General features: G+C 36.6%; 1 protein-coding gene across 1 annotated transcript; it reads right to left on the bottom strand.

Annotated features, from left to right (window-relative positions):
- Positions 1–16,864: 16,864 nt before the first annotated feature.
- Positions 16,865–18,484, bottom strand: LOC149005917 (putative BOI-related E3 ubiquitin-protein ligase 3). Its single transcript, XM_089168428.1, has 3 exons — positions 18,200–18,484; positions 17,728–18,103; positions 16,865–17,639 (listed from the first exon to the last, which is right to left on the bottom strand). The coding sequence occupies exons 1-3, from the start codon at positions 18,253–18,255 to the stop codon at positions 16,998–17,000; spliced, it is 1,074 nt and encodes a 357-aa protein (XP_089024554.1). The 5' UTR covers positions 18,256–18,484; the 3' UTR covers positions 16,865–16,997.
- Positions 18,485–22,908: the final 4,424 nt, after the last annotated feature.

Here is a 22,908-nt window from a genome sequence, read left to right as displayed (position 1 = left end):
TGAGGGGATCATAACAGGATTGAGGTATGGAATGCTTCTATTCAAATGGACAATAAACATTGAAGATGGAATCAATGTTTTTACAAGCTTTTGCCTAGTATTTGGTAACTTTTAGCTAAATAAAGGGCTTTCTTTGTGTCTAATAAATATTCTGTTTTGAGGTCACCTTGCCACAAAAGTTTTGATGTAATGAAATGATTAATCCATTTCCTGATCTGTTGATTTTGTTTGTTTTATGAGTAATTGCTAAACCAGGGGACGTATAGAACATGGATAAATATTGAATGGTTATTTGTGTTAGGCTTAGTTTGGATGTTTTGTCAGGGGATGGGTGGGGAAGAGTGGGTAAAGTAGTAAGGTGGATGGTATTTCTTTGAAATCCTTGTTTATCTCCAGAAGTTTTGCAAGCTATGTGATTAGGAGGCGGGTGTTTTAGTGAACAAGCTTATTAGAGCTGAAAAAAGTTTAACCATCTGGTATTTTTATGTGCATCCTCCATAATATTTGGCAAAATCAATAGGACAATCAGTATTTGCTGATTTACATTTCTAAGCAGTTCAAATTCGAAGAGCTCATAAGAGGAGCCTGTTGTATTAAAAAACAGAGGGTAGAGGGGTTAGAGGAGAGGAGGAAATTGAGGAGTCTACAACAGGAAAAGATTGAGAAATGTTACCAACACAGTTCTCAAGTTGCCTTCTACTTGGTTAATCTTAGTTTTGGTATTGTAATTGAAAATGGAAAACTCTCTAGTTTTATTTATTAGTATTGGTTAATTTTAAGTGAATTGTGTGATGCTATGGAGTTACTTTTTATTATTTATTTATTGTTTTAGTTTTTTGTCACTAGTGCAGAAGTTATTTCTTCAGTGGGGGTCCCATTCTGCAAAGCATTAAGAAATGTTATTCAAGGTGAAATTTGTATTTCTTGTGTTCTGTTCAATTGGTATAATTCATGAGCTGCTTCAACCTATATCTTCCCATGAGAGCTTGTGGTTATATTTTGGAGGTGTAATGTTCCATTTCCCTTGACTGACCAAGAAAAACAGGTTCCATAGGAATCTTCCGCTTGGAAGTTAGTTTATCCACACCATATTTAGACTTGCTTCCTCGTCAATCTGTAATTCCCAGCATGTCTTTGACTCCTCGTTGATCAAGGTTTTTGGGCTAAAAGTGTTTCCTATGCTCCATCTCATTGATTTTCTTTTTATTTTCATTAGAAGAAAACTTTAATTGAAAACTCATATGAGGAATCGTAGGAAATGTTGTAGGTTCAGAGACTCCAATTTCATTTGAAGGCTTATTACAACAAACACAAATCTTTCATATATATGAATCACATTCTCTGGTTTACTTACTTCTTGAAGAAATGTAGTTTTACTTCAAATTAGTTGTATTGAGTGTATCCTTCTAATAAAACTAAGGCAAAGATAATTCTCTTAGACCTGTCATATAAGTATTGTGGTTAACTAAGAGTGGTTGTCAAGGTGACCAGGCAATGGTAGGCGATAGAGGGGCAACGAAAACCAAGGCGACAAGGTGACACCAGGTCGCCTAGAGCCAAAAATGGGCCTGGGTGCCTAGGTGGACACTTTGACAACCATGACTAAGATTTTGGAAGATGATGCAATGATAAGCATATAAGAATCTAAGGTGGAGTGGTTCTCTGGTCATTGAGGAACGTTAGGTTGTGTGATGCACATCATGGTTCCTTATAGTTTGATGTTATATTACATTTCAATGTGCACTTTAACCATGTCCATGCAACTTCATATTTTACTCTTTCTGCACAGTTATGCTTGTATTGGGAGACTTTATGCTTACATGGAAACTCCTACATGTAATATAATAGAAAATTGTACTAAATTAATCACTTCTAAATCCATGCATGGTATAGTAAATGTCAGAAAATATTGTATTGTCCTCTCAGTGGTCCCTCAAGCGATAATGAATGATGGTTGAAGCTTAATAGACAAGGAAGTTCTGTTCTCTTAGTGGCTTTCCAGGAAATTAGTAACCTTTTTTTTGTGCCTGGATGCCTTATTCTTCATTGAATGGCTACAATGCACTTGATTGATCAGAGAAGAACTGGATCTTCCACCATGAAGAAGGACCACCAAGTTGATCAGACAAGACCAGTCCTTTCCAACAAAGCAAAGCACCTCATCTACCATGTTCATTGCCAGGTATATATATGGAGCTTTGAAAAGAGACTCTTTCAATGCAAAACCACTCACCTGTCAATTACAGAACAATGCTGTAACACAGTTGACCGCATTATTGTTTTCAGAAAATGATAGCACTTATTTCCAGACAACAGAGTAAATCCAGGAGTAGCCCTTTTGAAAGGGAAACTGCAATTCTTGATTATGGTCCCCTCCTCAAAGATGGTTCTTGCTTATGTTGTTTGTCACCAATGAAATTGATTGTATCCTCTGAATGAAGCTCCACTTGAACTTTCTGTGTAGTTAAAAATCTTCACTGCTTGCTTGTACAGTTAAATAGTTCTGTTTGGGTAGAATCTGAACTTTTTAATCTACTGGGTTCTATTCATTCTAATCCATGAACTTTGCTTTCTTTCTGTTCATGAAGAAACTCAGATCTGTAGGTGAAGGGAAAATCAGGATGTGACAGTAGTGTCAACTTGAAAGACACTGTACTGTACAGTGGTGGTCCTGAAACCTGTTGTTATTGATTACATTATTGGTATTGTTGTATTCAGAAAGGTGAACCACTATATTCCCAACCAAATACTGTCATGATCCCATGATTCTTCCTTTTCGAGGGACTATCAAAACCTTTTCTCTTAATGAGGGGGACCAGATTTAAATGATAATAAAATGGAAATGGAAAAGACAAGGAAAAAGGGTCACTAGGGCCAGCATTCATGGAAATTTGTTTTTGGGGTGAGGCTTAATGAGGTTTACTTTGATAATAACACAAGATTCGACTCATAGAGGGGTTGTAGTATGGTGTGACATTTTTGTTCTATTTCTCTTTTTTTTTTTGGGTAAGAAACGGTTTTTTTTCTTGTTTGTTGCATTTTGACAGTATCTGTATGTCAGTTCTGAAATCATGTGTGACAATCAGGAAACAAGGAAACAAGAAGAAATTTTGAGTTTTTGAGGGTGTCAAAATAGGGGTTATACCATCATAATGTTGCGTTGGTTGGTAAGACTAACATTTCTTAGTGAAGAGGTTGTAGATTTAATTTTACCTAATGGTATATGATGTAATACTCTCATACCGAGTACGTAAAAAATCGTTTGTTCCAAAAAGGAGAAGTTGGTATAAAAAGGCAAGAATGTGAATGCATTTGTTTATAGACGGTATTTCTCCGCCTTTTCAAGAGATGCATTTGTTTTTTTATTGTGCCGCACAAGAAATCGATCAAATTGCACAAATTGCATATATATGATTTGGGTTGTTTTTGTTCTAAAATGTCATGAGGAAAAAGAAAAAACATGAACATTACAATAAAACCCAATAATGACGTGTCCAAATTCTTTGCATCTAGCTCTTTATGCGTACAGTCTGTCTACTAATTACTGGAGGACAACATCTAGATGCATTGAATTGTAACCGTCAGATGAAGCACGTCTCATTTCAACTTAAGTTGTCAAATCATTCCTGACAATTACGATTAAGTGTGTCCCGATGTCGTCCATCCAGCCAGCGATTGGATGAATTGGACACACAAAGAGCTGGACACAGATGATGTGGATCCATAGGGGCCCCACACCAAACGGGTCGGGTCAGGTCGGGCCGGGGCAGATAATGAGGATGGGCCCCATAAACCAAACCCTGGAAGTGAAAATGACTAGATTTGATCACGTAGGGTAAGGGCTATCATGTTGGTTGGGCGAGTGGTTTTAGATTTATTCAGTACAGATTTGTATAATTGGTTTATGCTTGGACCCCACACCCTGACTCAGATCATGTGATCTAAAATGGACAGATGCTCACTTTGTGGGCCCCACAATACAACCGTGGTGGATGTGGGCCCAGTGGCAGAGGTTCCTATGTGGTCAGGCTCTTTCAGAAACGGCTACAAGTGAAGTTAAGAAAGAGCACATGCCACAGGAAATCAATTTCTACTTTAAACAGCTTTGTTAGTTGGGCCTTAGAGATGGGCCCATGATGTAATGATGGATTTGAGTTTGTCTTTGTCTCAACAACTCATTGAAAGCCTTGGCCCAACCATTCATATGAGAGAAGAAAAAAAAGTACAAATTTCCAAAAGTAGCACCAAGTGGACGAAATGATACCTAGGGGCCATGAAATTTTAATTTGGACCCTTTTGTGTTGGAAGAGAACATCTCAAGGTGTAAGCTCGTGAAGCATTTATGTGTAACCCTAAATTGGGCCCACAGAGAGAGAGAGAGATTGGGCCAAATAATAGGTTTATTAATTTATTTTATTGTGGAGTACATAAAATATTAGTCATAATCGATCCATAATATCACTTTTTCATAGAAAAATTATAAGTAAGGCATAAATCATAGACTATAGGGAGCTAATGTTGTTGTTAATACATCACTTTCAAAATTAAACTCCAAAATAGAAGGGCCCATAGGGCCCACAAGAAATATAAGTGATAGTTACCATTTTTGTCCAAATTAATGTGAACCATAGGACCCCAATAGCCGACCCTTTAGATGGTTGTTATCAAAGATAAGCAATACTTTTAATTTTGTATTATAAGGTGACATGTATATATAAAAGAATTACTAATTAATTGGTGAATCATCTTATCAGTTCTTAATCAATCAATCAGTTCATGGGCTATCATTTTCTATTTTATTTTATTTTATTTTTGACTAGATGAACCTAACACACCTCATCCAAATTGTCCAAACAAATCAGATTTTGAATTCTACATCTAATAGGATTAAACCAATAAAAAAAATATCCTCTTGTACTTAAAGTGGTGAAGTGGGCTATAAATTGTTAGGTTGAAAGTACTCTCTATATCTTAGATCTTTGGAGATTTTAATTCTTAGTCCCTCTAAACTAATCTTCTTTTTTTTCTCTTTGATTAGTGAAAACCAACCAAATCTTGGTAGGGGATAATCCAATCAAGTTTCCTCAACTTCTCTCTCTCTCTCATTATGTTTCTTTATCATGTGTCACCAATAAAGGCTTGTAATGAGTGGAAGGGAGAAGCTAGGGTGTTAGTCTATTAGATATGGGGAGTTGTGCTTAGTGTTATTTCCTTGTGGCATAAAGAGCACATTCAAAAGGTAACTAATAAAAATCATTCAAATTGAGTAGTTGGGTTATGTGGGCTTTTAGAGGGTTTTTGGGTTTTTAATGTACTCCAAAAAGTAAAAGACAATCATATACAAACCAAAATGGAGGATTTTGGAGTATGAAGTCACACTAACTAGGTCTGATTTTATAATCTCCAACATCATAAAAAGGGAAATAGGAGAGAATTTTAAATTAGTGGGGGGTTTTAAACATGAACCCTAGTGACTTGGGAAGTTGAAGTTTACATCATTTGTCAAGTTGAGAGTAGTTAGGGTGTGATACACTAAAAACCCACTTATTGATAAGGGAATGATTCATGACAAAGGAAATCAAATCAAATTGCAAATTATTGTAAAAATTACTATAGATGTAAATAAAAAATAAGAAATCATCTTAGATAGTGATATCACCATATTTGTATTTGAGATCTTCGGTAGATTTGGACGGTAATAGGATACTAGTTTGTTACCTTTTCTTTTTGGGTAGGAAGATAGCAATTTGTTTCAAGTATCTATCTCTTCTTTCATTGTTTTGTTCATCTATGTTAGGCTTTGATTAACTAGAAAGTAAATAATGTCTTGGCTTTAGTGATACTCTACCATCTGAAAGTTAACTCAAGGTAGGTCATTGAAATGTTCAAATAAAAAGAAACCTAGATATAAATCTCTAGGTTCTTTATGGTTGAAGGAGCACTTACTTGTGGATCTTTCTAGTGATTTATTCTCTCCCCCTTTTAGACTTGGGTGGATGTAGATCCTTATCTTAACTCTCTGGAACTTTTCATAGGACAGATACCTTACCCATATGTGTGTGTGTGTGAGAAAGAGAGAAGCATGGTTGAGTTGTCAATAAGGGTAAGGGTAGGGTCCCCCAAAGGGGAATGTGTTAACTAGAAGAGAACAAAAAAAGCAGCAGCACCATTGAACCTAAGATGATGGACAAAGTAGCTCAACACCTGCATGCATGCCCCCTTGTTTCAGAAAAGGTGAGTGAGGGAGATTTCATATCCATTGGCAGGCCACTGTCATTATTCTTCATTGAATGCATTCCCATTCTTTGTCTTCTCCACCACCTTTGCAAAGTGGACAGTTCATGTAACACACTTTTCCCATTCCCTTTACAAGAGTCCAGGCCCACTTCACAAATAAAAGCATAGCTAGGGTATATATTTATATTCTTGGGCCTTCCTCTTTCAGATCCACTAGTGGGTCCTACAAAAAACCCTCATTAGGTCATTGGTTGTTTCCCGTCTTCTTCAGAGGTGGACCTTCCTCTTAAATGTATGGTTAAGAAGCATGAAGAGATCCAAACATACTTTGATAACCATTAATCATGTTTTGGTGGACCTTCCTCTTAAATGTATGGTTAAGAAGCATGAAGAGATCCAAACATACTTTGATAACCATTAATCATGTTTTGTAGAATCAACATCAGAAGTACTGTTAAAAGTGAAAACACAAAGAAAGATACAAAGTTTGCTTCATGATCAATTACAAATAATATTGACATTTGCATTGAATCACATTCTCACCTATACCTTTCAGAAGAAATTATAGATGATTTCAAATTTGTATTATTGAATGTATTGTCCATTTAAGAAAAGATTGACAAGATGGTTGGTTCTCTTAGATCATTCATCATATAAATATCATGGTAGTTAAGTGATTATATCATTGATGTCATAACAAGCATACAAGAATCTATGGTGAATAGTCCATTGTCAGTGAGAAAGATGAGTTTTATGTGTAAAACAATGTTGATGTTAATGGTGGATTTATCAAGTCATCAGTTCAATGAATTCCATCATATATAATACTGTCAAACAAGAACAAAAATGATCTTGTCAAGCACTGCATTGTCTTCACAGTGGCCCCTCGTGGCTCCTGCAATAATTCATATTCTTGAAGAAGTGTTAGTAAACAAAAGGATCTATTGTTTTCACAGTGACTTTCCAAATCAACTTCTTCAAATAGCTGCAGCTAGCATTTCAATATATGCATACCTAAATATATATTTTCAAGCTAGTTTTGGTCCAGTGCTTTTGAGATAAGCAACATCTTTTTATTCTTGTTTGGATGGCTACAATGCATGCATGAACTCAATTATGTAGAGATGGATGGATTTGATCTTCCACCATGAATCCAGAAGGACCACCAAATTGTTCAGACAAGAACAGTCCTTTCCAACAAAGCAAAGCACATCTTCCAATCTTCATTGTCATTTATATATGGGACTCTGGAAAGAGACTTTCTTTCAATTTCAATGCCTATCAATTACAGAGAACAACTAGACAATAACATAGTTGACTTCATTATCATTTTCTGGAAAAGATAGAATTTATTTCCAGACAAAAGAATAAATCCAGGAGGAGCCCTTGAAAAAGGGAATTGCATGCAATTCTTGCTGTGTGGTCCCTTTTCCAAAAGCTGGTTCCTTATTCTATTCAATTCACTCATTCCTAACTTGTTTGTCTCCAATGCAATTTTGACCATAATTTTCTCAATAAAGCTCCATCTGGGCTTCTAGATTTTGTTGAATCTTTTGATTTGAACAAGATATATAATTCAAAAACCCTCTCTCTCTCTCTCTACAAAACTTTCTTTGATGACCCACATAACTATTGTATGGTATAAATTCTCATTATCAGTCAAATTTTCTAAAAATCTTTGAGTAACGTAAGGGTGACAACAATAAGTCGACAACAACAAAAGAGATGAAACCCAATAATCAAAATATTTAACATCTAAACTGTTCTGTTGATGCCAAATTTGTTACTAAGTACAGCATTATTTTTAAGTAAGTTTTACTTATCTTTTCATACAAAAGTGTATCTTTATACTTTGAATCTAAGTAGAAGAAAGTATATGAAGTGATTATTATTATTCTGAGCATATGCAAGGAAAGTTAGGAAGAATATGACTAAACCGACATTCTTATCTCAGAAGAAAAGCTTTTGATCACCTTCTCTTTATTCATTTGGGCGGTTTTCTTTCTTGTTCTTTCTTTCTTTTTCATTTCTTGGAAGGCTAGGTTGAGGTAGGGTTGGTTGTGAGTCACAAGTCACAGCTTTCTTCCCTTTTTCTTGGATGTTTATAGCCTGTCCTTATTACTCATGTTTAAAATTTTACTTTCCCACTTTACAATACTTGTTTGATTTAACCAGAGAGTTGAACTTTGAAGCTTTTCCAGTTTTTCTTTCTTCATTCATGAACAGTACTTGACAGTGCTTTCTTCTGTTCATGATCAATGGAGTTTGGTTATGCTGGTGAAGCTTTTAATAAGGCTGGTGAAGCAGTGAGGATGTGACACTACCCTTACTGTTGGTGGTCCAAGTGCCCATTCCATTATGGGCACCATTTGTATGCTGAAAGGTAAACGTACCAGCAAATCCCCCATCCATAGGGTGTCATGATCGCATGTTAATTTTTTTTCTTGTCAGGGGACCCAATAAAGAGACTTAAATAACAATGAAACGAAAAGAGAGACAAGGGCCTTCACTTGCGGGTCAGGTTTGATTAAGTTTAATTAGTATGCATTTGGCAACGTTTTTGTTTTGAGAGATTAGTTTTCATGTAAAATTCTTTTACATGGTTTTTGTGCAAAGAGAGATCATCTTTGTTTGGAAACGAATGTCTAATAAACCCATTTTAAAACAACAATATGAAAAGTCTAGTTTTCGAGTAAGGGCATGGAAAAGGAGAGCAAGGTAAAAGAGATTACAAGTAGGGCTGAGGGTGGGGGTGGTCATGAGAGACTTTCATTGTCAGGGTCACTTTACCAAGTTTTTGTTTTCTAGGCAGAACATGTCTTACATGTTATGCAAAAACCATTCTTCAAACCACTTATACTACCAAGCCATTTATAAAAGTAAAATAAAATGGAGCAAATTACTCCTGCACCCTAAAACACAAACACTGGCCTTTAAACATGACACTCTAGACCTGTAAGTAGATAGCCAAAATCTGCCTTTGAATTGGTATTTGTATTCGTTTAAGAATCAGATTTGGATAATTTCTTATTGGATCGGATAATATCTTGATAAAAATTTATCCGAATAGAATAAAGTATTCAACATTTTTTTCTTCTGAAAATAGATGATAATCGGATTCGAAAACCAGTAATCGGTAACCGGATAATTGAAAATTATATGATTAGAGTAAAATGTTAAAACACTTTTCTCTAAAAAAGGGCTAATAATCGGATTCAAAACCGGCAATCAGTAACCGAAAATTGGAAATCAAAAATAAATAAAGAAATAAATTAGAAAAATGAGAATTACAAATCAATAATTGGATAGTTTATCGAATCGGATTATTATCAGATATCTAATAAAGTTCCGAATTCGAGTTCAGTGCCTTCTCTAAATTTCTATTAGATTTGGATATTGGTTCTGCTAATCGGATTAGAATTTGGATATTGGTGTATCCGAGTTGAATCCAATCCATTTACAGGTCTACGTCACCCCCACCTTATCTTTGAAAATTAAAGACACCCCAAAGTTGGACTTTCATTGCAAACATTAGTTCAATCTGTTACTAGATGCTGCCATTAAACCATCGTCATTTTCTTTAAATCCCAAACTACCCTTTGAATTATGTGAGATTACCTAAATACCTTTTATGAAAAACAAAGGAAATATAAAGGAGGTTTGGTTGAGAAGAAATCAATGAAGAGTTGTTAGAGAAAGGTAGATGAGATCTTTTCACCCCATTTTGAACATAAAAGTACAATGGTCTTTACAACTATATCACTAACTATTCTAATAAAATTGGGCCTATGGATGTATTTTTCAAGGATAAAGTAGAGTATCGGTGTTTAAAGGCCTCTTTCTTAGAGTGCCGTAGCAATTTGCCCCAGGTAGTATTTAATACCCAAAACACAACCATCTTGAATAAATGCATTAACATAAAGAGGGACACCAACACCATAATATTAAGAATTCAAGAGGAGTAGGTTAATGAGGCATCTTTGATAGATAAACATAATTAATTAAGAAGCCACACTAATCTTACACAATTAGATAGCAAATGCTTTGAAAAAGTTATCTATCCAAGAACCGAACCGAACCAAACCGAACCCATATTGGCAGGTGGGGGTCAAGTTGTGGGACCCACAACGAGAATGTACCAGGCTCCCCACAACACCAAAAACCTAGAAAGCGAAAAATGGACAAGATTTGATTAGGTGGGGGCCAGGCCAACCTGTTCATCTCTGTGTTAGTTGGGGGTGGTTTTTAGATTTATCCAGTACAGTTTCTCATACATGATTGGGTCATGATGGGCCCACACCTGACTCAGATTTATGTACAAGGAAGTAAAAGGACAAAACCTTATTTCTCTGTGGGCCCCACACTACAACGGGTGGTGGTGGTGGGAGTGGGAGGGGCCCCACGTACTAGAAAATTGTCCTTTTCCCTTCAGTTAGCCTTTAATAACGGCTACAAGTTAAGAAAGAAAGCCACAGATGAAGCACGGGAAATCAATGATGGCAAACATCTACTTTATATGGCTTTTGGTTTGTTGGGCCTATGATATGGGCCCCCATCATATATGGTGATTGCTCAGGTTTGTCTTTTTCCTCTCACTTCATTGAAACCCACCCGGCCCAACCTTCCTGTAAATTAAAAAATAAATCAATTTTTCCAAAAATAACATGAATGGAATCTTCATAAAACATTAATTTTGGTCCATTTTTGGGTAGGAACAAAGCATTTAAATGTATAATACCGTGACCTGCATTTAATGTGACCGGTTCACCTTTAAATCTCATGTCTACATCATGCATGTCCGGTTCAGTAAATTTATTTCTTTGATTCACTTGGTTCACAAGTTGCCAAATTTCTTGCAAAATTAACAATGATATTTAAATAATTTTTCAAATAATAATAATAATGATGTTGCTAAGGCATCACTTTCCAAATGAACTCCGAAATTAAAGGGGCCACAAGAAACATATGAAAATTTCCATTTGTGTCCAAATTAATATGAATCTCTGGTGCCGACTTTATAGATGGTTGTTAGCATGATGATCAATGCTTTTCTAGCATCTCTAGTCAGTGTCAACGATCAAATTGTCCACACTCATCAATCAATAGATGTGATTTTTTTCGCTGTATCTGCATATCTAACCGATGGATGATATGCATCAATCAATTAAAACTATAAAAATAGGGTTGCGTTTAGTCTAATCTTTGTCGAATGCATTATCAACCTAGAATACATACGGACTAAAACATTAATATCTTATCGATGCCCACCCAATGGTGTAATCTCGACTGTCTGACAATGATGTCGGGCCAGGTGTCCATCATGATCTATCAGTGTTGGTCCTCATTGATCACTCTCAATTCCATCATCTTTTACATATAGATGGAAAGCCCATCAAACTTGATAGAGATTATTGACATTAAATTAGAAAGATATGATCTTAGAGTAGACTAGACTTAGTCCAATCAAATTTCATCAATTTCTATCCATCCACCTATAAAGCCTATCTCTACCTATTTTTATTTCTATTTTTTATATTCATGTGTGTCCTAATAAAGCTTTGTAATGAGTGGAAGGGAAGAAGGCTTCAGATATGGAGGAGTTATGCTTTGTCTACTAGTGTACTATTTGTTCCTTATAGTCTAGAGAGCACCATTGAAAAAGGTAATGGGTAGTTGAGCTATGTGGGGCTGATAATGAAGCTTTTAGGGTTTTTTAAACATACAACCCAAGATGGAAGAGTTGGGTTTGGAATCACTAAACTAGACTAGCTAGCTAGCTTTGATTTTCCATCTCCAAGATACTAAAAATGGGAAAGGAGGAGATAGTGGGGGAAGATGATGTTTACACTTTTACATCAATATGTGAAGAACCCCTTGAGAATAGTTAGGGTGGTTCCCCATTCAAGCTTTTTCTTTTTGTTTATCTTCAAATGAGTGTATCTATCTATCTTTATCTATCACCTCCTTTCAATGCTTTATTGGGTTTTGATTCAACTACACAATAAATAATGTCTTTGGCTTTACCCCTACTACTATTACTACTCCACCATTCCACCAAATCCATCTATGTAAAGTAGACTCATGAAATGGAAGGGCCATTGAAATTCCCACATAAAGAAAATGTAGATATGATTTTCAATGTGAATGGTTTTATGCTTCTCTCTCTCTCTCCCAACTCCTTTTCGGGGTTGGGAGGTTTGTGGATTCTTATCTTGACCCTCTCAACCTTTCTAAAAGACAAATACCTTCACCCACATAATAGAAAGAAAGAGAGAGAGATGGCTAAGTAAATTGTCGTAAGGGTCCACTTGTAAAGGAGAATGTGTTGCAAGAGAACAAGAGGAAGCAACCCTATTGATTCAAAGATGATGGACTAGCACCTAGCTACATGCCCTTCTCTTTCAAAAAGGTGAGGGAAGGAGAGAGATTTTATATCCATGGACCCATGATTCTTCATTGAATCCATATTCCATGCTTTGCCTTTGTCCATCCCTTCCCCCACCCTAACCCCACACCCAACCCCCAAGTGCATGGAATATATGGATAATTTCCAAAGTAGACAATTTATGTGACACACCTTTCCATTCCCTTTCCAATGGTCTAGGCCCACCACCCATATAAAAGCAAAATAATGGGACCCACTTAGCCTTCCCCTACTTGAACCCTTACATGACCCAAACAACCCCTCCCCCCAAAAGAAAAAGATTCCTCTAGTGATTGGGTGATTGGTTGTCCTTTGTCATTGGTAATGCGTTGTTAAACTGCGTGATGTCTACGACTAATCCTTGCCATTACGCGAACATGAAAGTACCGTGTGTCATGTGTCGTGTGCCGTGTATCGTGAGTTGTGATTTACGAGTGTAATGTGGACTAAATGGTTGTCACTATGACTTGTATCCTGGCATGTTTATGCTCTCATGATTTGAAACTGTTGTTAGTGATTGTTACACACTTAATCTTGCTTTTAGTTTTATATAATAATTATGAAATAGACTATAAAAATACAAAAGTGGAGAAAGAGAGAGAAGACCCACATGACATTGATGTGTGATTTCTATAATGAAGAGACCAAAGCTATCAAATAAATAACAAGTTGGTGTTAGTTTTATCACACATCTATTCCTAGACATGAGGGGGAGTGGTGGGCCTTTTGTTGGTTTTCCCATTCTTTTAATTATCTTTCAAATGTTGCTTGTTTGATTAGGTCATTTTCTTGGACAAATGCATTTAACATGGTTGGAAACAAGGAAAGAAACATGAAGGAAAGAGAAAGAGAGAAACAATTATAAAAGCTTTCATTGTTTCAATGTATGTTCACAGCACGACGCAACAATTATAAAAGAAAAGGAACCCCAGAAGAGACACAATTGATTTTTTTATTAATTTCTATTTTTCAATTCTCATCATCTCATGCTTCTTTCCTCTTTTGTCTAGCTCACCTCTCTTGACTTTTATTTGAAAGATATTAGTTATATTGAAACATCATAACAGATCAGACGGTGCAGATGTGGACATTAGAATCAAAAACTAATGATGGCTGTTAATGGACCCCACAGTAAAACATCATAAGATGAAGATGATGACGATGATAATGATAATGATAATGCCCAAATGGTACAAACCCCACAATCCACACCCATAGATTATGATTCCACTTATGGAAATTTATTATTTTTTTACTTATTTATTTATTTCTGAATTAAATTTAATTCTAGAATTGGTTTGAATGGGCCACTCCCATAATGTCATAGAGACTCAAAGGTATGAAAACATGAAAAGCTCATGAATCTCACAACTACAATTCTCACACCTTTTTATCCTCCTTGACCATCAAGCCGGTTGAACCGATCAGTTCTAGACCGTCAAAGTTTGAATTATAGTCGATCAAACCGGTTAATCATAGGAATCGCAAATAAAAAAAGTAATCAACTAATTGATTAGATTAGAATCATTGAACCTATTCAATTCGAGCAAATTTCGGCTAAGGGAGACTTATTTCTTGTAAGCGTGGGCGATGCGTCAACACGTGCAGGATACCGGAGTGTTTATGAATAATTATTACGGAATTATAATATTATTGCGAAAGAGATTATCAACATCAAAACCCCAGTTGAATGGAAAAGGAGTAAATTAAGGAGCAAATGAGAATTGTTTCTTTATGTCTAAGATAGTTCACTAACTTTAGGTAAGATTCCTAGGCAAGAGAACAACTTTATCATAAATTATTTATTTTTGATTTCTTTATGGAATCGAACTTATCCCTAGTGACCTGCTAAGTTATATGCATGACTTTAATAAGAATGTGACATAAGGAAATGAGTGTCCACCACCACCTTTGGTATAGTTTTTATTTATAATTGTTGATAATTGAGGGAAAGAAAGGTGGGGTTGGAATCAGATTCACGTGTTGGGGGAGGGAATGCCTAGTCAGAGTGAGAGAGACAAACGGTCCCGATTCAATGGGGCCCACGAACCGAGATACTATAAGAAATCTCCATCATCAAATGTTGTCTTAGGAAAAGTAACCTTTCTCCTATGCTACTTCTTCTCTTTCCTTTTATCGTGGCTTTGGCATCTTATGTTTCTTTCTTTCTCTTATTATCATACACCACCACCGACGGTCATGCCAAAGCCAAATCAATCTACCTTACCTTCCCTTATAATGCATTCTTTTGCTTTTGTTTTGACTTCTATACACCACGTGCTTTTCACGTCAGAAATATAAGATACAAACAAGTGATCTTTGGAAATCATATACCCTTATCGTAGGTGGGGCCCACATAGTGGTGCCACTTCATTCGGTTGAGACTCGTTCTTAATTTGAATCAGGATCACCTCTCGTTCGAAAAAAGTATATGTTCTTCTGACATTTTTCTATTACACAACAATAATAAGACTCATCCTTGAAGGTTCAACTCCTGTCACGAGAGGAGTCTAGATCACCTCGCCTTCCGAGAAGCGCACTTCTCCACATCATAAGAGAAAATAAATCAGATGTCAAACTCCTTCTAGGTTTTCTATAATTCTAAAAGATTTTGTGAAAGAAAATATGAAATAAGCATAATGTGATCCCTAACAATATTTCGGCATTTCTATCATAATTATGTATGAGATCTGCACTAAAATATAGTACAAAAAATAAACATGGGACCATCAGTAGGTCTCACACAAAACGTGTGGTAAGAAATGTCAAAAAAACATATAATGCTCGTTCAACAGATAGGTGATTCAAACTCTAGCACTAAATACTAGGCTCTATCGCTAAAGACTGACTGTGATCTTGACTCTGTCACTGAATACTGGTGAAGAAGAGTCAGAGAAGCTTATAATGGGAAGGTAACCGGCCTCACCTAACTTCGATTTAAAATACTATCGGAACGAGAACCTTAAATTAGAATAAATGGGCATCTTAATTGATGGGTCAAAATTTGACTAATCGATACTTGGTCAAACAGTGATATCTACGAAATCGGACGGTCAAGATAAAACAAATTCAACCACATTAAGAAAAAGTAAATAAAGGATCCACACAAAAATCGAGGCCAACTACTTCTCGACTCCCACAGTCTCTACTCTCTAACTCCGTATCCTCTCCACTTCCGAAGTTCGAGGCTCCTTTGTTTTCTCATTTCAAGTGACTGGGTCCCACCAAAAAGCAGATAACGTGACGTGTGTAACGGAACAGTTGTTGAAAGGAGAAACCGTACACGTGGCAGGAAGATAAACCAAACACGTATGACGTACCTGAACAAAATAGGTAATAATAAAGGATGAGCACGTGGACCCCACCGGGTGATTTCCCCTTCCGAATTTCACGTGGCTGTTCTGGTTTTTTGTCCTTTTTCTTTTACTATGTGTTTGTCAGTTACAATAAATAACAAAGAGAAAGAAGAGAAGGAAAAAGAGAAAAATAAGGAAAATCTGAAACGCTTCATGATATGGTGACGAATTTGTCGGCACTTCATACCACCAAAACTCTGCTAAATTTAGTAAAGAATCACATTTATTTTTACCAATTTCAGATAATTACCAATAAATACACTGGCGGTACTCGTCACGACATGCGTGACAGGTGGGCCCCCACACACCAGTAAAAAAAACGAATCTTGGGCGGTTTCCCAACCTTAACCAAACCCAACCCCCCTGAGCAGCCCCTGAGTATCATAGTCTTTATAAATTGGCTCTAACTAATATACGCCGTTCGAGATCAGAATCCTATTAAAATACGCATCTTACGCGCAATATACGATGCGTCCACATATCCTTGGCGTGACTCAGCCGGTTCACCGATTCTCGTGTTACTTTTTTTCTTTATTAACTTTCGAAGAAGTCCTCGCCGTGCAAAGCGGTACAAAGGAGAGAGAGAAGCGTGGCTCCCACTGGACCCGACAGCGATATTTGCGTGACTCTGACCTCTCAGAACCAAATCTGACAAGTGGCGATGCGTCCCACCACTTTTCTCTTTTCCTTTTCTTGTGCAAGCAGATTCGCCATACCTCTTATATTCAATAAATCTTTAATATATAAATAATTAATTAATATATTGTCAAATCTGATCCGAAAATTAATTAACCTTAAATTAACAAAGGATTTAGACGGTTTTTTGCTTAAAAAATAAAACAATATTTTTCCATAATAAATTAAAAAAAAAAAAAAGGTTAGCTTGAACAAACTGTCAAATTTGATACAATCGGGTTTGGGAGATTGTTGTAAAATTTTGAATTGTTTTTCTGTTCTATCTTTGACAATTTCTCTGTATCTCATGAAGAAGACATGTTAACATGCACACTGGCGTTTTTGTTGGATTTACATATGGGGCAGGTGTGGAGGGTGGACCCACATGAGGTGCAGAGACAGAGATGCCTACACGGTAGCAATAACACGCACGACTCTTCTTTCCCACAGTTTCTACACAGCCTATTGCCACTCATCCCACCACCACTCTTACTCCGGCAGCCACCGTAAGTGGTTCTATCTCCTCCGCCAGCAGCGGCGGCATCCACTAACGTACGTAGACTGCCAACTTCCTCGTCTTCCTCACCATAACCGTTACTGCCACAGCACGAAGCGACATCGTCAGCCACTACTCCAACTACTGCTGCCGCCTCATCTTCTCCTGCTCCACGGTGGCACTCATCCTTGACCTGCGCCAACACCTGTTCAAGATGGCTTCTAAGTGCGTTCGCTGTAGCTTCGTTCGTTTGTGCCAAATCTCTCCATATCTGATTCTCTAAACACAGACTCTTCACTCTTTCTTCAAGAACCCAATTCAGTTTCCCAATTTTCTCCATCTCTTCGTCTTTAGCTCTCAATCTCTTCGAAATCCTCTCTTCAAGAGCCGCCATTAATCTTCTCGAATGCCGTTTTCTGCGTTCTCCAAGTTCCAATCGAACCTTCTCTGTCTGCAAATTATTTAGAAATTGAATCAGTTCACAGAACAATTGGAAAACAGATATAAGAGAACAAAACAAAGAATTGAGTGTTACTTACATGTTGGGCAATGAGTCGATCCATCTCTAATTGTTGTTGTTGGATCTGAAATGTAATGTCTTCGCCAAGGAAGGACAGAGGAGCAACGCTGCTGCAACTATTGCGGGTATTGTTGATGATGTTGTCTTTCATGACAACCATGGATGAATCTCTGGAGCGTTTTCTTGAGACAGTGTTGGGGAGATTGTTGTAAGTGAGTCCACTATCAGCTTTCAAGGTGGTGGTCGTGGCAGGAACCGGATCAACCATAACAGAGGAGTTGTAGAAAGGAAGAACCATTTCTGGTGTTGTGTTGGCTGTAGAGAGTGGAATACCACCCAAACCCATCTGGGTATTGTAGAGACTAGAGTTGTTTCCAATGGCGTTCATCAGTTCTCTGTAGATTCAATCAAATGGAGAAATCAAAAAGTGAACAAATAAAAAGAAACAGAGAGAAAAGAAGAGGATAGAACTTAAGAAGAAGATGTATTACCTGTTCCCTATTAGTTGGGAAGGGAAGAGATTGAGATACCGCGCTTCAACAGCCATTAAAATGATTTCTGTTCTCTTCGTGTGCTCTGTGTTATAAGTTTTGATTGCAGAAGGAAACAGAAAAACCAAAACTGAGATAGAAGATATAAGAGGGAGAGAGGGAGGGAGGGAAAAGATGAGACGAACATGCAATAGAGGTGTTGAGAGCGAATGGGGGGGTTTATTTAGGGTTTGGTTAGGAGAGAGAAAGTAGAGAGAGAAGATGATATGGTTTGTTTTTTTATGGAGAGACAGGGAGGGAAAGTCTTTAAAAGGATGAGTAAAAGGAGGGGACGGAGAGAGATTTAGTGCGGGTGAGAGTTTCAGTTTTGAGTTTTTTCTTTTTTTCATTTTCTTTATTTTCTAAATTTATTGAGATTTGGTTACCATGAAAGTGGCTTCGTCAGTTCTCAGTTACCTATTATGAGTTAGTGAATGGTAATTCTTAAATTTCACGAACTTTTAGGGGTTATTTTCGGAATCTGAAAAATTAACGGGCCTGAGAGGAAAGTGGGCCCGATTTTCCCGATTCTAACTCATCTATAATCACATTACATTTGTGCTAAAGAATAGCGGACATTTTACTGTCATGTGCCACGTTTCACATGACTCTGGCGTCTGGCACGGGTGCCACGTAAGCATTACAACAGTCCAAAATAACTTTTATTTACTCCTTATCAGGACTCTCTCTCTCTATGTGAACGTGAATCTTGGGGAGAAGGTGGGTCCCCCGTCGCACGTGTGTCTGAGGTTTTGGGGTTTCAAGAGAAGTCGTTGAGACAATCCAGCCTCAACCTATTGTCACATTGTGGGACCCATCTAATTTTCTTGTGGGACCCACAGTTTTGTCTGGAAGACAAAGGGATGAGAGCGTGGGAGTTAGTGTTTTATGGTTGGATTGCAAGAGTAACTTCTAGGGCTTGTAAATTCATGCATCACAAGTCTGTCATATTTCAAAATTAAGGTTCAATTTTCACCCAAAAAAATAAAGTAAAAAATTAAGATTGAATTTCTTCAAGGTAAAATTTGGATTTAAATTTTAATATTCAAAAATTAGATCATGAAAATAGACCAATTAAAAAAAAAAAAAAGGAAGTTCTAGTTATTGCAAAGATGGGTGCGATCAAGAGAGTATGTTTTTCAAAATTCAAACTATAAAACATTCAAATTAGAGTACAGAAAAACTTTACTTGTATGAATGTATACGAGACATTTAGATGGGAATCGACATACTTTCTTTTTTTCAATACAAAAACCCAAACCCACCGTGGGTTTTTAGTTATAGCAAAAATGTGTATGATCAGGTGTGAACATGGTTTTCAAAAGCCAGACTATAAGATAATCAAATTGGAGGATAGAAAAAAATTCACTTATATGAATGTATGTGAGACATTTAGATGGAATGTGCCAACTTTCTTTTTTTGGTACAACAATCCGCTGTTGGTTTTGTTATAGCAAAGATCATGGATTCATTGCATGAATGCTAGCTTGACTTGCCATTTTTTTCATCTAAGTTACCTTCACTTATGTGAATACACATGAGACATCTAGGTATAAACCATCAAAGGCTTGAATCAAACTATGGGCTACGCATGCGTGCAGGCCACAAAGCCAACCAGGCAATCTGATAGAGATCATGGATTCATTGCATGAATGCTAGCTTGACTTGCCATTTTTTCATCTAAGTTACCTTCATCTATATATGTGAATTCATGTGAGACATCTAGGTATAATCCATCAAAGGCATGAAACCAAACAATGGGCTATGCATGCGTGCAACCGATGACGCCAACCAGCAAATCTAGCAAAGGTTACGGATTCACTAGCTAAACATTCCTCTTTCCATCTAACTTACTTTATCTAATAAGGACGACCAAACGGTCTTCAATGATGCTGACTTGGCAAATCTCCTAAAACCCTAAACCCTAATGCAATGAGTATAAATATCCCAACCCACAGGCAAACAAGGTTGTACACACTTCTAATTCTCAAACCCTTTCATTGATTCCAATCTATTTAATCACCCGTTGATTCCAATCTATTGGTATTGCTCACTATCTGACTTGATCATCGAAAATGACCGGCCAAACAACCTAATTGGCCTGTTCTAACCATCTCTTAATTTTCTTAGCAGGATCAAACCAATTTCAATCTTCTATTTGATATTTGATCAAAACAACCAATGCTAAAATTTATTGAACAAGATTGAGCCTAAATCAACTAAAATTCAAATAAGAACATCACTCTTATTTGAATATTTACCAATTCTCATGATTGATTGATACCAATACCTACAACCATGGTGATTTCAAAATCATGGTCAACACCTTTAGTCTCTTTGATTGAAAATTAATCAAGTTAGAGAATCAAAAATGAATTTAGCATATGATTGTTGACCAAATTTAAATCTTTTAATTTCTCAAATGCAATGGATGTCAACTTATAGACACCCACAAATTGTGTTGGTACACCTTACTTGAAATTTTAATTCAAAATTTGACTTCAATATTTAAGAAAGAAATGCACCCACTTATTGTTGTAGTGCTTGTCAATAGCATTTATACACTAAGTTTTGAACCTTAAAATAATGTGAAGAACAACAATGTGATAAGAAAACTATATATTATTAATTAATGTATCCTTATTAGATCGATGAGCTATGACTTGTATTTCTTTTAATGTGTGGTGGCTTGACGATGATGCACGAATCTACCATTATTAAATTAATATCCAAACATGTCTTGTTTTGGAATTGTTTATAAAATTAAACCCCTTTTGCCCAACATGAAGATTATATCAATTATTATTATAAAAAGATATGAGTTTTGCTTCACCCATTAGATTTAATTATATATTAAGCAAAGCTAATTTAGTATTAAAAGGGCGTAGGTTGTACGATGGTCACAAGACAAAGTGATCAAGAGGAAATAAAAATGGAGCAGTAACCTCCACTTCATGTTGGATATGTCTCTAATCGCTTTCAAGAACCTTATTGACAACAACTTTGAATTGTTTTCCCATTTCACAAACAAAGAAAAGGAAAAGGAAAAGGAAAAGAAGAGAAAAGTAGAAATGCTGTCAAAGAAAGGAAGGTGGGTATTTTGGATGGATAATGGATTCCCCATTTACCACTCTCTCTCTCTCTCTCTCTCTCTCTCTCTCTCTCTCTCTCTCTTTCTTTCTCTCTCTTTCTCTATTATTGCTCCCATCAACCCAACCGTATCTTCAACACTATTGTTTAACCAGTCCAACTGAAAAGAACCTAAAAGCAAAGGAAGAGAAAAAGGAAAAGGAAAAAATGGGTCACAACCCATCTCACCAATAGAGAATTCTAGTGTGAAACACAAAAAAGAGATCAAAAATGGAAGGCTAAGGTCATTATGCTTGTGTTGTCGTATTCATTCAGAAGTGTTCAATAAGCTATAAAAGAAGAGAGAAAGAGAGAGAGAGAGAGAGAGAGAGATCATGTGTGCTTGTGGTTCACCCTTTTTAAGGCTAATTGAAGCACCTTGACTTGTGGGGGGGGTTTCTTTATCTTTTCCTCCATTCAACTCAAAAGCTCTATTAACATAGATTGAATCTCCCACATGTGGCTTCTACCCTTTTCTCAGTGTCACTTAGAGGGAGAATCTCAATGACCACAAAGCCTCTCCTTCCTTCCCCTTTCCTTTTCCTATATTCAAAGGTTGGTTTTATATGTTAGTGATGACCAGATATGGGGAAGAGAAACAAAGGAAAAAGGGTTGCTGTTGATGATGAAGTTTCCCACAAAACACACACACATAGAGGAAAGGAGAGAAAGAAAGAGAGAGAAAGAGAGAGAGACTTGATGGGCTATCTTGAAAGTTGTTGTGACAAGTTCCTGCCATGGTTCTTGGTCTCCTAAGCTATCATTATAATTTCGTGTATTGGAAACATAGCTTACTTGTTTCTTAGGACCCTTTTAAAAAAGGAAGCTTCCCTTTAAATGAGTGAAGACCCTACTACTGCTACTACTTCAATACCTCAAATTTGACCGTTGGGTCTCTCAAAAGATAGAAGGGTTCACCTTTCCATCCCTTCCTTCAATGCATTCCAAGAAGGTATATCTACATTTGAGAGTTTTGCTTGTGTTAACTAGTCATTAATAAATTAAGATCAAGGTACATCTGATCAGTATTGAATGGAAAATATCCAAAATCATGTGCTGAAGCTAGTCCTCAAACTTTTGTGCTAGTTGTTAGCAATGCATCATGGACCACCCAATTTATTCTCATAGTACCATTCTATGAAAGAATCATATTCTTAAACATAAGCACTAGGGTTTATAGAAACAGTACTTTCTTTTGTAATACTAGTGATGAAGAGCTCTCAAAAGTGGATGACCAAATCATTGTTGAATAGAAGCTATCAGTACTGATGAAGTCCTCATGGTATCTACAAAACACACTAAACACAATGGGTCCCTTTCTTAATTATAACCCTAACTTGCATATCTATGCTTAGTTGGAGTGCTTAGTGGCCTAATTATACCCAAGATTGATCCCTCATTGGCTGTTGAATACCTGCCACCACCACAACTCCGTGATTAACGGATGATCGATCGGGGTTTAATTCATGCTAAGAATGATGTTAATCTGTTTAGTCACAAGTATGATCTGTGCTTACCTACCAAAGAAATGTGTTTACAGG

The sequence above is a fragment of the Hakea prostrata genome, chromosome 9 (genome assembly GCF_041222555.1).
Source record: "Hakea prostrata isolate BN-2017 chromosome 9, UWA_Hpros_2, whole genome shotgun sequence".
In the NCBI taxonomy this organism is placed as follows: domain Eukaryota; kingdom Viridiplantae; phylum Streptophyta; class Magnoliopsida; order Proteales; family Proteaceae; genus Hakea; species Hakea prostrata.
This window is presented reverse-complemented; position numbering and strand designations above follow the sequence as displayed.